Here is a 16,722-nt window from a genome sequence, read left to right on the forward strand (position 1 = left end):
TTCTATCAATTCTTACTTTGAGCTTCAAGTTCCTAACTGACTTGGTGGCTTGCTTTATCAAATTGTAATGAGTTGTCATGTCTAAATGATGCAAGTTCAATCAGTTTGTTACATTATATAATGTTAGATCGATCAAGAACAGATAAGTAGGAGATTATCTTTTCAAAGTTAATATAATTAACTAAAAAATAAATATAAAATGAAGACAAAGGTATGTCCAATGAAGTAGTAAACTGTAGTGATTTCAAACACTTGACATATATATATAGAAAATGGGTGTGTATATTCCAATAAAGAACAAAAGAGAATAAAAAAAAAAATGGCGAATGTGAATAATGTCTCCATAGTAGCTGCTGGTCCTCTACACTGCAATAGAATAAAAAAAATGAATTAGTTAATAAATAATTCGCTCTATATGAAGTTATAAAATGAAAATTTAATATTGAAGTAATATTTTTGTACCTCATTGTAAATTGTTGAATGCTTCTTTGTAGACAATGTTCTAAGTGTATCCTTCTGGTTCGTCACCATTTTTCTTGATTAGGAATTTCTGTCCTGATCGTGTAGTTGTTTGTGATACTGTAACGTATAGTGTCACAGCCCGAATTTCTAAACAATAACAAAGTGAATATTCGAAATATAAAAATCTCAAACATCACTAGGTTCACTTGTTTAAAAACCCAGACTATGACAGGGGATACTACACATACCAAACCCTAACAGCCATGTCATAAAAGAATCAACTTAAAAATTAAAATAATCCCAATAATTATCCGCCATTGCTTTATTAAGATAACATCCTTCCAAATAAAACATCAAACAAACTCTCAGAATAAAATTCATCACTACCATGTTCTCATGCCATGAAAAAGGTAAACTACGTTATTACATCCTTCCAATAGGAATCAGACCTAAAAGAAAACTAACGGACTGCTCTAGGCAAGAATCCCAATCACACGCCGCGGTACCACTGCCTTCCACCTATGTTCCCAAGAACACACCCACGTTGCCAAAACAAAGCAAACATGGGTCAACAAAATGGAATTTGCTGGTAAGAGTAGACTAACCACATATAAACATTTCCAAACTTTACTTATCCAACTAACACTTTAAATCTATCATAACCTAATCATTCTCAGCTTGGAAGACAGGTAGTTCCGTCATCTCAACCGCATAATTTCTTCCCAAGCAAAACTTCCATTTTATTAACTCATTCTAATAACTTCGTTTTAATATCTAAATAATTGAATTACAACTTACCGATATCCGGCACATATAAGGGTAGGACCCGGCCCCTCAAGACAAAAATATTATTAAGTCATACCCTCCTGCAAAAGAAAGTTAGAACTTGTATATAACATATGTAGATATCCTATATGTATTCAAAAGTAAGCCCAAACACACTCTCATAATCAAATCAATTTCTCTTATCACTTAATCAATTACTTTTCTTATACACCCACCCTTTTGTATCTACTCCACGATTTGCACTCCACACATTTGCCAAATCACACATTCCTGTGTGCCTCTCTCCCACTGAATACCACAATATCATAGCCATCTCTGGGCTTTCATACACATATTTCACAGCCTCTTTGGGCACAAAAACTCAGGTCATTCATGGCACATTCAATGAATACCTTAGGTCATTCCCGCCACATTCAAGGAATACCTATCATATCACTAACGGGCCATTCATGGCACATTCAATGAATGCCCTGGGTCATTCCTGCCACATTCAAGGAATACCCAATCCTATATTCCCGTACACTCAAGGAATTCAACTAACCCGCAAGGCGAATACCTTAGTTCCTCTTTAGGGCAGTCCAAACCATCTGGTCATTCATGGCACATTCAATGAATACCCGGGTCATTCATGGCACATTCAATGAATCCCCTTATATAACGCTAACGGGCCATTTATGGCACATTCAATAAATGCCCACCTAACATATGACTTCATCAGTCATAAACTCAATTCTAAAACTTGAGGCGTGGAGAGTTCTAAAAGGGTGCGGTAAGTTTTGTTTACGCATTATTGTACTTTATTGCATAGATTATTTCAGAGAACGTAGGAATATCTTGATTCAATTAATTTTGGTTTACGCGTTATTAATTTCATGGATGTATAAGTGTCATAACGTTGTGTATCGTAAAAGACTGAAAAATCACAAAGCAGTAAATACACGTACACAAGTATATTTATAAAGGTCCTAGCCTAAGTCAAACATGCTAATAGTCCTAGACTTATCCTAATAGACCGAATCATAATTTTAGGAAAAAGTTAAATTTTCGGGTCAACTAGTCAAAGTCAACCCTGGTCAAAGTCAACAGTCAACTTTGGTCAACAGTCAACATTGGTCAACCCGGCCTAAACTCCAAAAATCCAAAAGCCCAAAGCCTAAGGCCCATAGTCTAAAGTTAAGTCCAAAACATAAAAAAAACCAAACAAAACATATAAGCCCATCACGATTTGGCCCAAGCCCAAATCGTGATTCACTGTTCATCTCCTTCCTCATCCAACTTCCAGCCACCACCGACCACCACAACAGCCACCACCGGCCACCTCTAAACAAAAGGAACCCAGCGGTTTTCATCCCCACAAAAACCCCCACCGACCTATACCATCAAATCATGATTCTATTATACTGTAAAAATTCGAATCGACGCCATTAGTGCTCTATACAGCTCCAATCGTCCCCTCTCCAACACCCACTCCACCATTAACAAAACCTCACAACAAAACAATCAAACCCGACAACAGTTAAACAACAACAACCACGAAACGGTTAGGTTCTTGCTTGAACGCCATTAATGGCTGTTCAAGCTTCACAGCACTTCCCCTCATCTTAAACAACCACCTCTACTTCACCACGCCCAGTCCACAACTCCACAGTTCATCCATCCCAACAGTCTAACATTCATAAAAACAAAACAAACCATTCTGACACAACAAAACTTTGGACGATTTGGTTATGGCGGTGACGCCATTAACAACCCTCGTCAAGTCTTCGACAGTTAAACTCTCAAATTGTCAGAATTGATTTACTGTAGTACTTCAAAATGGTAATGGTATCTAATAGGGTCGGCACCATTAACAGAGTTTTTACATACTGTGGTACTGCGACATTCGTATAAATCAGTCGACACCATTAAAGGGGTTTACACTATCTCAATTTTGGAAAACAAGATTCTTTGGGATGAATAGCTTAAACAAATATAACAAAACTTCGGACTACTCACGCGTTTTAAAACCCGAACAGCTTCCCCGAGCTTAAACCCCCGAAGCCCAACGCCTTCGTCAAACCTTGGCCGACGATCCTTCTTGTTCAAACCCCCCTTTTTTTTTCTCTCAGTAAAACTCTTTTTTTTTTAACACTCTCGTTTTGTTTTTTCCTAAAAACTCTACGTGAGAAACCCCTATTTTCTAGTTTTTAAAACCTCCCCAAAAAACAAGGGTTTTAAACCTATCTACTTACTTACGGGATTTTATCCGAACTACTGGATATCCTATTTCTGTTTTATCTATTTACATTATTATTATTATTATTAATATTATTATAGGAAAAGCAAATAAAAGCCGGGGTGTTATATATAGTTTTCCATGACTGAAAACTGGCTTAGGCAAGTATACCCCCACATGCTTCAATGTCTGTCATTGACTTTTGTTTATTGTCATTGCGAAACAAATCTTTATTGGAAACTGTATTCTCTTCAAACCGAAAGGCCAGTTCGTTCACTTATAAGTTGTCTCTATCCTTGATATATCAGTTTCCCCGCCAATGTTGCTCCCTGTTATAATTTTTGCTCTAATGACCTTTGGAGCTAGTTTGATAACAATAAGTCTTGTTCCATTACAAAGACCAAGGCTCTGGTTTATGTTTCTAATGAGCATGATTGGCGTGCCAAGTTTCAACTCCAGCTTGTGATTTGGAAGACCAGATCCTTTAATTGTGTTAAGAAATTCAACTGGGTATCTGCGTCTTAATCGTTTCTTCAATATTATTAGATATGGAGCTTATTGAATCGGCGCTGAAGTACTCACACATTTGTCCGTCGAAAGAAGACAGGATGTGGGAGTTGATATCATCTACAGACTCGTTTGTAGGTGACATAATGCATCTATCTCTGAAGTAGTTGTCATCCATGTATTTTGATGGTAAATCTTTGTAAATACTTGACACGATATCACTTATGCTGTCATCGCCAGGGGGAATAAGAAGATCATCATTAGGAATTTGGATCCAATTTTTTTCTTTACCTTCAAATATGGAAATGCCAGGTAGGGTTCCTTCTCTGAGGTCTAATACCCACTTGCTGAAATTTGACACCAATGAAGAATCCACATTCTCTAAGCTCATGTTTCTAGTTAGCTTGAAGACTTTGCAATGGTGCCAAATATGTGATATGTTTATCGATAAAGAAATTATTAATTCCCTTGCACCTCTTGAATGACAGATAAAATCTGCCTGAAATATCCCCCTAACAGAATAATTTTACCTCCAAAGATCTTGTTTTCATTTTCTTTGCCCATTAGATCTTTCAGCATCCTGTCTACTGCCTCAAAATCATGCCTGTGGGTCATAGGAGCTTCGTCCCATACTATAAGATCACCTCGTTGAATAAGTCTGGCCAGCATGGTGTTTTGACTTATATTGCAGGTTGAGTACTCATCAATTTCTATTGGGATTTTAAATCTTGAATGCATTGTCTTTCCACCTGGAAAATGTAGAGCTGTTATTCCCGAAGAAGCAACTGCAATGGCTATTTTCCCTTGTGACCGCAGTTGGGTCAGTATGGTATTGTAAAGGAATGTCTTGCCAGTCCCTCCTCCTCCATAGACAAAATAAAACCCACCTGAGTTTGTATTGACTGCATTTATAATTTCATCATATATAGTCCTCAGGTCATGATTCAGGCAGTTTTGCATTTCATGAAATTGTTAGTGCATTTCATTGTGACTATATTCTTGTTCTTCCGTGATGAGTCTATCTGGGTCTCTAGGTTCTGACCTCATATCTTTGAACGGTATCTTAAAATCCTTCAGTTGACGGTTTACTTGTTTCATGTCAATCAATCTCGATCGGCGATGGTTTCTAAGCTCTTTAAGTGTTAAAATCATATCACCGTCATTTGCTCAAGTTCTTTCTTTGTCCAGTATGTCGTATGTAAACAACTCCCAATGTCTGTTCCATAGAACCAAAGGTTCACTAACCTCACAGAAAACTAATAGTGTCGCATATACCTGCCTCAAGGAAGCACTACTATCCCATTGACTTGCTTCAATGATTGCATCGTTCCATTCGTCGTCATTTTGCAGCAATCCAAGTGCAACACATGTTGATTTGAAATCCTCATACACCTTGCCATTGACAGTTCTGAGATCTTTATATGACGTTGCACCTTTTTGAACATTTAATACCATTCGTCTGATGTCGGATGTGCATAAAATATCCTTCCGATTATTACTCCTTTCTGTCTTAATTGCCAATATTTCAGAGAATCAACCCAAACAAATTTTAATGGGAAATTAACATACCTCAGGTGTCTACCATCTTCATGTAATTGGTTATAGTGCATCCACTCTGTAAATTTGGTTTTCTTTGCACTTTCACGGGTGATGACTTCATTTGTGTTATCATCGTCATGATAGAACACCGTATGTTCGCCTTCAAGATGGAATGGTAGTCTCAATAGGTGGGTATCGATATTGGATATCATATCCAAATAATCTCCAGCAAGCTTCATGTGCAGATACATACCAACAGTCTAAGAATCTTTGAATTTCATCAACTTGTATTATTGTTTCTTCGGATTCTGTGTTTTCGACAGTGGTATCTGTCTCAACAACAGCAGTGGATCTATCTTGACCTTTGCTCAAGTATTTGAAGAGATACTTGACCATTTGGCTTCTATTACAGAACTCCACGTTGATGTGTGCTCCATATTTCTTTGAAAGAGCTAGATTATAAGGAACAACCCATCTGTTATCAACGGTGAAAGTATTATTCTTCTGTTTTTTAGTAGCTGTTCTACCTGGTCTTCTCATGTACTTTGCAAATCCATTGTCATCGAATGTAGTTTCTTCGCAAAATTCTTTTGGATAAAGTCTGGTACATTTTCATTCGTTCATGCAAGGTGAATTCTTGTCTAGCTCTGCACATGGACCGTGAATCATGTTGTCTAATAAAATTTCATATAACAACGGGTCATCATTTTTGTCTGGAAGTTCAGCTGATATAATCTTATCAATGTCAGCTGGTGTAGAAGGCTTGTCATCAGGGTGCAACTAGAGTAGTATGTGAGCGTGTGGTAGACCTCGTTTTTGGAATTCAATAACATAGATTGCTGCAAAATTCAAATTTAAAAGTAAATAAATATGAATGCTTGATACCAATATATCACATGAAAATTTACAAATTTGTTTGTATAAAGCTGCTATGTCTAAGAAAGGATTATAGTATATAAAGTTCTGCATAACCGAGATAATTTTTTGAATCCACATAACCCAGATATAGTGAAAGTAGCCGGTGCACACGTGGTATTTTAAGAAAATTCTGCTCACGGATCATTCTAAGTTGATGCTTAATAGCTTCACGTATATATATGTTGTATGTATCTGCTCTGTAAGACCAGGTCACCTACATTCAAGTGAGCAATTATTATATACACTACCCTGTCACATGGTATATGTTTAGAACACAACAATAGAACACAAATGGAAGTAGAATGAGGGCAACAAAGTCCTCAACATTAAACCAAGTTAATCCTCACAACAAAATTATGTCATCAAATAATCAATGTAATAATCCTCAGTCCAAGGTAAACAATCCTAAAGAAGCCATGACTCGAGCCATTAATCAACTTCTAAGCTGTAGAAGAGAGGGGAGTCAGGCAGAGAGAAAACAAAAATTACTACAACTTCATTTCCCTATCCAATAAATAGTTTAAAAACGATAGGCTGACATATTACTTCTAAGCCTGACAAATAAACTGACACATTACTACTTAAAGAAGTTTCGACAGACGACAGATTAAGAACAAAGAAATGAGAATGGCAAGAATCAGTTTGCTTTGTTGGCTTGTCAAAAATACGACAATTGGAGAACCTATTCGGACGAAAAATCGGTATATCATCCAAAGAAGTTGATGTTCTAGTTCAGAGGAAAGATGATGTAAACCCGAGAAAGAGAAAAGGATCAAGAATCTCCTATGATGATACTGTAGGTCTGTTGGCTGGTGAAGTTATGAAAGGATGTAGCAAGACTGCTGCAAATAAAACTCGCATGGTTGCAAGAAGTTGTAAAGTTCCTGAAAATAAAGTCCTAACTGTTGCTAAGGGTAGGTAACTCCAAAAGAGAGAGCATTCTTTGTTAACAGAGACGACATAATAGAGAGTTGAAGAAGAGCTTGATTGTTCTTAGGAGTTCTCGAACTCACGGATAGCACTTGTAGGGTCTGAGGGTGTTTCTCTTGAGGTATATTGCGTGGCTACTAAGACAAAGGTATCGTGTTGACATTAATTAATCATTCTAACAGATATACTATTTGACATAGTTAGGCCTTTTGTGCTTTGATAACACTTTCAAAAATGTTCGTTTTGTTAAAGAGTCTTCATCAATTTAGCTCTGGTAGAACCATTTGGTCTCCCTCTCATAGAGATACATTATTTATGTATTAAACATTTAAACTCTATATGTTAAGATTAAATGACTACCATCTGACAGAAAAGAGAAGAAATGAATCTAGATTTTTCTGCTCTTCATGTTTATTGTAATAATCTATTATGAATTATTTACTTTTATATAGGATTATGCGTAAGGTTTTCCTACTGACGCGATGAAAACCAAAAGGCCTGTTGATCCACATGGTAAATTTTTATCAGTGTCAGGCTTATTTGTGGGTCTCTTTGGCACTTGGCGTCTGCTATTATTTTATGTTTCTTTTGGGCTTAGGGTACGGCTATTGCTTTACAATTGTTTGAATATGGTGATGTGTATGTACCTTAGGGGTGGGAATTTGGCCCTAACGACTTAACCTCGCCCCTACAATTGTTTGAATATGGTGATTCTAAAACATAGGCCCGACCCTAACCAAGTGTATGTACCACTTAAATACACATACCATAATTGTCCAACTCTTTTGTTAAATATTTTCAATTAAAATAACATTAATTTATCATTACACCCAAGGGTACTTCCAATAACTTGTTTTATATAACAAAAACTTGTCAACTTAAGCACCATGAAGAACAATGAGCACTAGCCTTTAATAAAAATAAGACTTTATTCCTTTGATCATCAAGTCAAAGTCCATAACTTATTATTCTCAATTTCTTTTCTCACTTATTTCTTATAAATTATATTTTTATTCACATCCAAGCCAAGTCTAAAACTAAAGGTTTCCTTCCACACCATTAAAGCAAAATACGAGCGGACATTTGTAACATAGAAACAAAAAACACCCTTTGTCGGAAAAATGACATTTATAATATCAAACATTTCTCCATCACTTGTTCAAAAGCCAATATTTTCATTTCCATATACAAAGCTTGAATCACTTTTAAATTAGAAGAAAGATAATATTATATTTGTTTGAATCTATTATAGAAATAATTTATGATATTACAAATAGTTTAACAACTTCCATGACCATTAACCAAAAACTATTATGTTTCTTCTTTATATCTATTACTTCTTCCTTTTAAAATGATAATATAATTATTTGTCTATGTATTTTAATGTTAAATGTAATTTTAGTGAGGTTTGAGTACAAAGAAGAACAAATTCAACTCTCGTGTACTGGATTCATTAGATTGTGGATGTGCATTTTAAATTTTTGGACTTATACGGGATTATTACTAGATTGGTTGGACTTTGAGTTTGTAGATTATTGTACATTTTTGTAATATAAATGAGTTTTAAAACCGATGTAGTAAAAAAAAAGAAAATATATATAGGCCCTATCTAAAGCCCTAATCCTAAAGCCCTTAAAGAGGGCTAGTGGTCGGGTCGTTTGATTTAGACTTGTGACCGGCCCGACCCGCCCTATGCTGACTTTAGAGTAGGGCGGGCCCGGACCCTAATATCCGGAAGGGCTTTTAAATGTTTAGGGGCGAGGGCTATCCCGATCCTACCATTGCCCACCCCTAATGTACCTTATGTCTACCTCTTTTGTGTGTATTATTTACTTTCAAATAGGTTATTTCTCTATTGGGTAATTTCCCAATTAGTAACCCATAATGTCAATGTATTCCCAAGTAGTAACCACTCTCCAATTTTGACTTTTCAACCTCACTTTTGACACTTTTGCCCTTCTCCTTATTTTCAAACAATGCCCACGTGGACCTGCAACACTCTCTCTCTCCTCTTTACCTACTGCGCATAACTTTGTCATATTGTACCTGATGAGTTTGACTTTACAGTGATGGACAACCGTTGGATCTTGATCAAGAAAACACGTTAATCAAAACATGTTGTAGTATCTGTGTTTGCTATAATGAAGAAGCAACTGACTAATACTATCAGCAACTCTCAGTGATTTTGGTTGTCAATACATTTACAACTTTTACCTCGTATTTTGAGCCAATTATATTCATCACATATTTAAATGACGTCCAAAGAAACTTGGGTCAATTGATCACGCTTGTCACTTACTATCACACCATCATCATTACAAATATAATATAACTTTCTTTATTTTCTGCAGAGACCTCAAATGTGAAGAGGAGCAATGAGTTGGAACACACTTAGATAACCTATTCAAGTTGAGTTTGACATCTAAAGAGAGTAATGTATTTGCTTTGCCAGATTTTATTTTGTCTGCTAACCATTTTAGCTCCATATCTGCAGTTTTGCATGGTACTACCGTACTACCAAGGATTTACATGGCATCAATGCAATCATCCTAGAGCTGCTACAGAGTGATTATGAAGGCTATTTACAAGGGTGGAAGACTTGCATTAAGATTTGTATATAGGAACTTTAAATCTGTTTTCTGGAATTTGCATGTAATAAGAGTGGATTTTGAATAAAACGGTGGTGGAGTGAGATTTGGAGTCTACTATATTGATTTAGTTATTTGTACGCATGATGATTCTATGTGACTTTCCTTGCAACACAAAAGGTGCCGACATTAGAATACGAATTGCAATGAAAGTACCACAAATTTATCATTGCCTAGGCTGATCTATTCCACATGGCCGTGAAGTTGCTGCCCAAAACATAAGTTGAACAAGATGGAGTGTTCCGTTGTCACTATTGTATTCTGGCTTGTGTGTCACACCCCAAATTTCCAGAAAATTAAAATAGGAATTTTTTTTCAAGATATAAATATCTCAATCGCCACCCTATTCAATCATCTGAAAACTCAGGGCGAAACGAAACCTAATAACATATTATCAACTACGATATTAAAAATCTGAGATCAAATTAAAACTAAAATGAACAATCCTTCATTCACATTATTAAACTACAAAGAAACTAACCAACTCTATTACATCTGTCTCAAAACAAAACTGTACACTTCAGAAAACTTAAACCATAAGACCCAAGAGCAACTCCAAATCACGTGTCCTCATCCACTGCACTCCACCATCTATGTTCCCAAGAACAAACCCATGTTACAAAACAAAGCAAACATGGGTCAGCAAATTGAATTTGCTGGTATGAGTAAAACTAAAATAAAAACAACATATTCAACATTTCTAATAAAGGAATATACTATTACAATCATTTCAACTTGAAAGACAAGTTAGTTCCATTTTCTCAACACGACATGTAGTTTCTTCCCAAGTAATATTTCAACCCCCAATATACATTTCAAAAAAAAAACCTCATATAACAATATTCATCATTCTCACTTTCCAAAATAACTCACAATATAATTTCCACTTATTACATACACATATGATAACTTATTTAAATATGAGTTTGATATACTTTACCTTTAAGCCAACATGTCGTCTTAGGGTAGGACAATGTCTCTGCATAAAAAGTTAATAAGTCATATCCTCCTGCAAAACAAAGTTAGATTTTCTAAACGTAATCATTTATAGTATACGTCTACTCTCACTGCAACCATCATGGGTATATATGATCTGGCATAATATATCGCCAATATTAACTAACATTCATATCACACCACCATATCCATCATATCACGCTAACCATATTCACATTCCTTCGTAAGAAATTATATGCAGCATATCATAATATATCACCAATCATATCCAACAACTCGCTCATACTTAAAGCCAATATTTTTCTTAAAAACCACTCGTCTACTGATAAGAACGAGGAACTATATCACAACTGATGTTTTACTTTAATATCACTCGTCTACTTATGAGAATGAGGAAAAAGTCACAACCAGGGAGTACATTCATCCCTCTTGAGTATCAACTCACACAAACCACATAAACATTTCTCACAAGAAATCATATACATCATATGCAATAGCTCCATCACATGTAAAATCGATATTTTACTTTGCTTATTAATTATCTCGTTGACTCATTTATTAAAAGACACAGCCCAACCTTTAGTTCCTACTCCACGATTTGCACTACACACATTTGCCAAATCACTCATATCCGTGTGCCTTACTCACACCGAGTACCACTACAAGACATATGTCCCAAGCGGGGATATCGCCTCCAGCAAACATAATTTCATCTTGTAAACTTGTAACTTGTGAGTCATGATAAGAGCCCAAAACTGTAGTTTTAACCCTGTAACAGTCATACTTTTAGACCAATTATGTGAGTAATAATTAAGAGTTAATAATGATTACGTGTTTTTATGCGTTTCAGGCTTCAAAGTCAATTATGTGCAGAAATGTGCCACTTTGATGAGATAAAGGAGCAATGGTTGGTTGCTAAGGAGTTCTGTGATTAAAGGCCAAGATTCAAGAAGACAAAGCCTTTGTAAAGCCCGGTCAAAAGCTGAAAAGTTGACGCGGGCAGAAACAACACACAAAGTTAGCAGAACTTCCGAAGGCCGTATCTTTGGACTCAGACCTTGGAATTGGGCCTAACTTATGTCAAAATGACCGACTCGGAAAGAGCTTTCCAATGGTCTAAGCCTTGACCAAATCAGAGGAGCAGAAGTGGATGAAAAGTCTGTTGAAGCCAACTGCAGCTGAAGAGGCCTTTTTGGACTGAAAGAATTGGGTTTTGGGCCTGATTCTCTGGCCCAAAACATGGCTCCAAGCCCATGCACGATTTTTGGATCTGAAAGTATTAAAACAAGAGCTTGACTCTTTGTTAATGGTAGATAGTTAGAGGTAGCTAGTTAGACCTAAAAATATAGATAATTCTATATCTAGTTTTCATGTAATAAAATTAAGTTTAGTTTAAATTCAATTATTGTTTTAGATTAATCTTTAGAATCATTGTTCTTCATTAGTTTGATAAATAAAATAGCTAGTTTGTCAATTTCGATTCTTGTCATTTACAATTGTTTAGATCTAAATTCCCTTATTACGTAGATAGCTAGACCTAGATTAGTTAGATTATTAATTTAGTATTTGAATCATTGTTTTATTATTCATTAGATTAATAAAATAGTGTTCTCCATAATCTAGTTTCATTTCCATTAATTGTTTAATTTCAATTCGTAGATTTAATTATTTGTCATTATTAGTTTAATTCAATTATTGCATTAGTAGTTTTGAATTGGATTTAAACAAGTAAAGTTCAAATCTTTATATCATGTCTTGTTTGAATTCCATTGGGAATGATTGCGTAATGATTCTCGGCTAAACCCCCATTAGAGGGGGTTGAGAAGCCTTGATGAAAGCTTGATTCCAATTATCGTAGAGTCGTCGTAATTTCCTTTCCACTCTAGAAATGATTAGTTCACCATGAGAATGGGTGTAATCGTTCACATGCTAGTTATGAATTGGTAGAAATGTCATGTGTAATTAGGGATTAGGAGTAACTGCATTGTTTCTCATGGGCGCTCAATTCAATTCACTTCTGACGATTCATCGTTAGTAGGATTAAGTCGAGTTAAGGTGGAATCAATCCCCCTCTAACTCCTTATCATAGAATCGACGTAGCATTCCCATAGTTGTTCTAATAGTCTACTAGTTGCATCTTGTGGGTAGTTCCGCTGCCATCTTAGTTTCACTTTTGCATTGTTTTCGTAGTATAACAACTCTTCTTAAAGTCCCATTTCACCCACCCACCCTTGTTCGATTCTAACTGTGGTTGTCTTTTTCAGCTTTAAACTTCCTCGGAAATTTTTTTTTTTTTACTTGGCGACTGACTTCAAAAAGGAGCGACTGCGCCAAGCTAAGCTATCTTGGAAGTCGAAAGCACGCACCAGCCGGAAGCAGCGACCACCGCCTAAACACTGTAACTTGAACTTACACTGAGCGCGACCCGAGCCCAAAGTGAGCGCGACCCGTGCCCTGAGAGGAATTTTGCCGGATTTCCACAGTTTTGATTCGAACTTTGATTTTTCAAGTTTTTCAGTGTTATAAACTAGTTATATACACTGAACACACGGAAACAAGACGCTATTCATAAGAGAAGCAAGGACGCAATCAGGTATTCCTTTCTTCCACACCTCGCATCTCCTGTTAGAGGTTTATACTAGTATATCAGGATTATTTGGAGTGTTGACTTAATTAGCTAAGTTTGGTCTTAGTCTTGTATGAGATTAAGGTCTGGTCGAACAAAAACACCGAGCATAATTACACAGCAACATCAACAAGCACGCCTATCTAGTATACCACTCATTGCACCTCTAACTACTATTCCACATACTCTACGACCTGATGCAATGCCCGACGGCGGAGAGACTCTCTCTCGACTTCTACAAAGCCTTGGCGATAGCCCTAAATCTTGCATCGTTCTAGCGGACCCGTGGTGGATTTCGAATCCCCAAATATTTTTAATTTGTTACCCGCTTTTCATGGTTTAGACCATGAAAAACCTTATCGGCACGTCGTAGGATTGAACAAGTCCTAACAACATTCCACCATCCTACGGTTGGTGAACAAATTAAACTCGTGGTATTCCCTTTAACCTTAGCCGATAAAAGGCGGCGTCTTGGTTAACTGCCCAAACGCCTAATTACGTGGACTCGTGGGCTAAACTTGTTCGTTTGTTTATGGAACATTTTTACCCACCCCTAAAGACGGATGAGATGCTTTCCAAGATTCATTTCTTTCGACAAAATCCTCATGAATCATTTTCGAGGCTTGGAATCGTTTTCACCCGATCTCCTTATAGAGTGTCCACATCATAACTTAGCGAAAGACACGTTAGTTCGTGCCTTTTCAAAGGACTTCTACACCACCATAAAGAAGTCCTAGACATAATGAATGGGGGTAGTTTCTTAAGCAAAGGAGCCTCGAGGCTTATAAATTTTAGAGGATCAAACTAAGCGAAATAACAACCGGGGGTAGTGACGATATCCACCGCTTCTGCTAGTTCTTCAAATACGATTAAGGCCGCCGTATGTTTGAAATTAAACACGATCCCGAGCTTAAAACTCTAATCGAATCACTCACTAAAAAGGTAGAGGCCATTTCGTTCAACAAAAGTCTATCCTCGTCATGAATGTAAATTCAAATCCATGTAGTTTCTTTGGAGCCCCGAGCATCCCCGACTTCCATCGGCCCTATAGCCTATGAACAGGCTTGTTCCATTAATAGTGAACCTAACGCCTTGAGACAAAATTCCAACTTCGGTTGGAAAAATAACCAAAACGCCACACCTCCGGGTACACTAATCAATATGTTAGGCCAACGCGACAGTTTAACCAAGCTCCACCACGACAAGGGCGGTCGGGGTAATTTTAATAATTATAACAACCAAGTGCAACCTCGACAAGGTCAAGCACAAGGTCAAGGTAGTTATAATAATTATAATGCTAATAGAGGTATCGTTCCTAAAATAATAATTATCAAAATCCACCCATAAATAATTCACGCGAAATAGTTCCAAATCACACCACCCGTGACTACTACACCCACACAACCGGATCGTCTTGACACCTTCATACAAGTGAGCCAAAAACTTTTCCAAACCATGGCTCAATCTAACCAACAAACTTCTACAATCCGTTAATAATTTAAGCCAACAATTGGCCCAAGATAAAGCCCAACCCAAAGGTGTGTTTTCAGTCACGCAATACCTAATCCTAAAACAACAAACACAAACTTTGAGGTAACCGATAATACTAGTAATGAATATGAAAATGTAGGTGAGCTAAAGGCCATCACCACTCTCCGCTTCGGCAGAGTGGTTGATAACAAAAGTAACTATGCCTATAGTTACCCCACCAAGAGTCTCCCTACACCGCTACTTTACTAGATATCGAAATAGAAACTGAAGAGCCTACCACTGTAGAGGTACCAGTTACAACACAACCTAAGAAACAGAAAGCCAAGGTTAAACATCTAGGTGATACAATTGCTAAATATAGAGAGAAACCACCGTTTCCGCAAAAATTAGCCATGTTAACTAGGGATACTAATTATGAGGAGATTAGGGACGTTTTCAAGAATCTAACTATAAACCTTCCCTTCCTCGAAGCTATTAAAAAGCTAACACATCATGCTAAGTTTCTTAAGGAGTTGTGTACTACTAGGCATAAGACCAATATACCAAAAGACGTCTTCTTAACAGAACAATTCCCAACTCTATCTAAACATAATGGAATTGTTAAGTACAAGGACCCTGGTCGTCCTACTGAACAATGCACCTTAGGAGATTCCTATACGACGACCGCGTTATTAGACCTGGGGGATAGTGTTAACTTACTCCCGTTTTATTTATATAGACAAATAGGTCTAGACGAGATGCAACCCACTAAAATAACGTTGCAATTAGCTGATCGGTCTATTAAGTATCCTAAGGGTGTGGTTGAAAATGTGCTGGTAAAAATTCAGGATTTCTACTATCCGGCTGATTTTGTCATCCTCGATCTGAAGTCGCTAACGACTTTGTCCCGATCATCTTAGGGCGTCCCTTTCCGGGAAATACACCAATGCGCTCATTAATTGCCGCGATGGTTCAATGTCCATGTCTTTTGGCCATCTTGCAGTCGAAGTAAATGTTTTTAAAACAAAGACACATTTACCCGATTCGTCTATGGATGGAGAGGTTAGCATGATCGAGAGCTTCGCTCAAGATTATTTCAACAACACGTTCCCTGATAATCATATGCCCAAATTTCTTTCCTTTGGAAGTTCAGACTCCAACAATTTCATCCCTACACTAGTTGATACACATATTATGGATGAGGACGAGATAAATGACTTTCTCAAAGATATAGAGGACTACCATAGTAATGTGAATATGACCAATCTAGATGAGGAATTGATGAGTTTCTTAGAGCGGTGATGATTCACCCTATCAAGAACTACTTTGCACAACATCCACCTCGACTTCCTCCTTCCACCCTTTCAAAGGAATCTCGAGTTTGCACTCGATCCTTTTGTTTCTCCCTGTGCTTCACAATTTTTTAAATCCACCTAGTAAACAAATACTTGAAAGGACAAACCATTTGACACCTTCATTTTTAGACTTGAGACAGTCCTACCTACACACCTTGAATGAGTTTTGTGCTAAACCCACATCCTCATTGTTTACATGCTTTCCTTCTACAACTTATCCATATCCACCATATCTTCCCAAACCGTTCACTTTTCCACACTTATTCACTAGGACACCCTCGTGCAAAAATGAAAAAAGAAGGTGCATGC

At 36.9% G+C, this 16,722-nt stretch overlaps 1 protein-coding gene across 1 annotated transcript; it reads right to left on the reverse strand.

Annotated features, from left to right (window-relative positions):
• Nucleotides 1–5,671: 5,671 nt before the first annotated feature.
• On the reverse strand, nt 5,672–6,049 carry LOC147480867 (uncharacterized). Its single transcript, XM_086578766.1, has one exon. It carries the CDS (start codon nt 6,047–6,049, stop codon nt 5,672–5,674), a length of 378 nt encoding a protein of 125 aa, XP_086434892.1.
• Nucleotides 6,050–16,722: the final 10,673 nt, after the last annotated feature.

This window comes from Coptis chinensis, chromosome 8 (assembly GCF_015680905.1).
Source record: "Coptis chinensis isolate HL-2020 chromosome 8, ASM1568090v1, whole genome shotgun sequence".
NCBI classification, from domain to species: Eukaryota; Viridiplantae; Streptophyta; class Magnoliopsida; order Ranunculales; family Ranunculaceae; genus Coptis; species Coptis chinensis.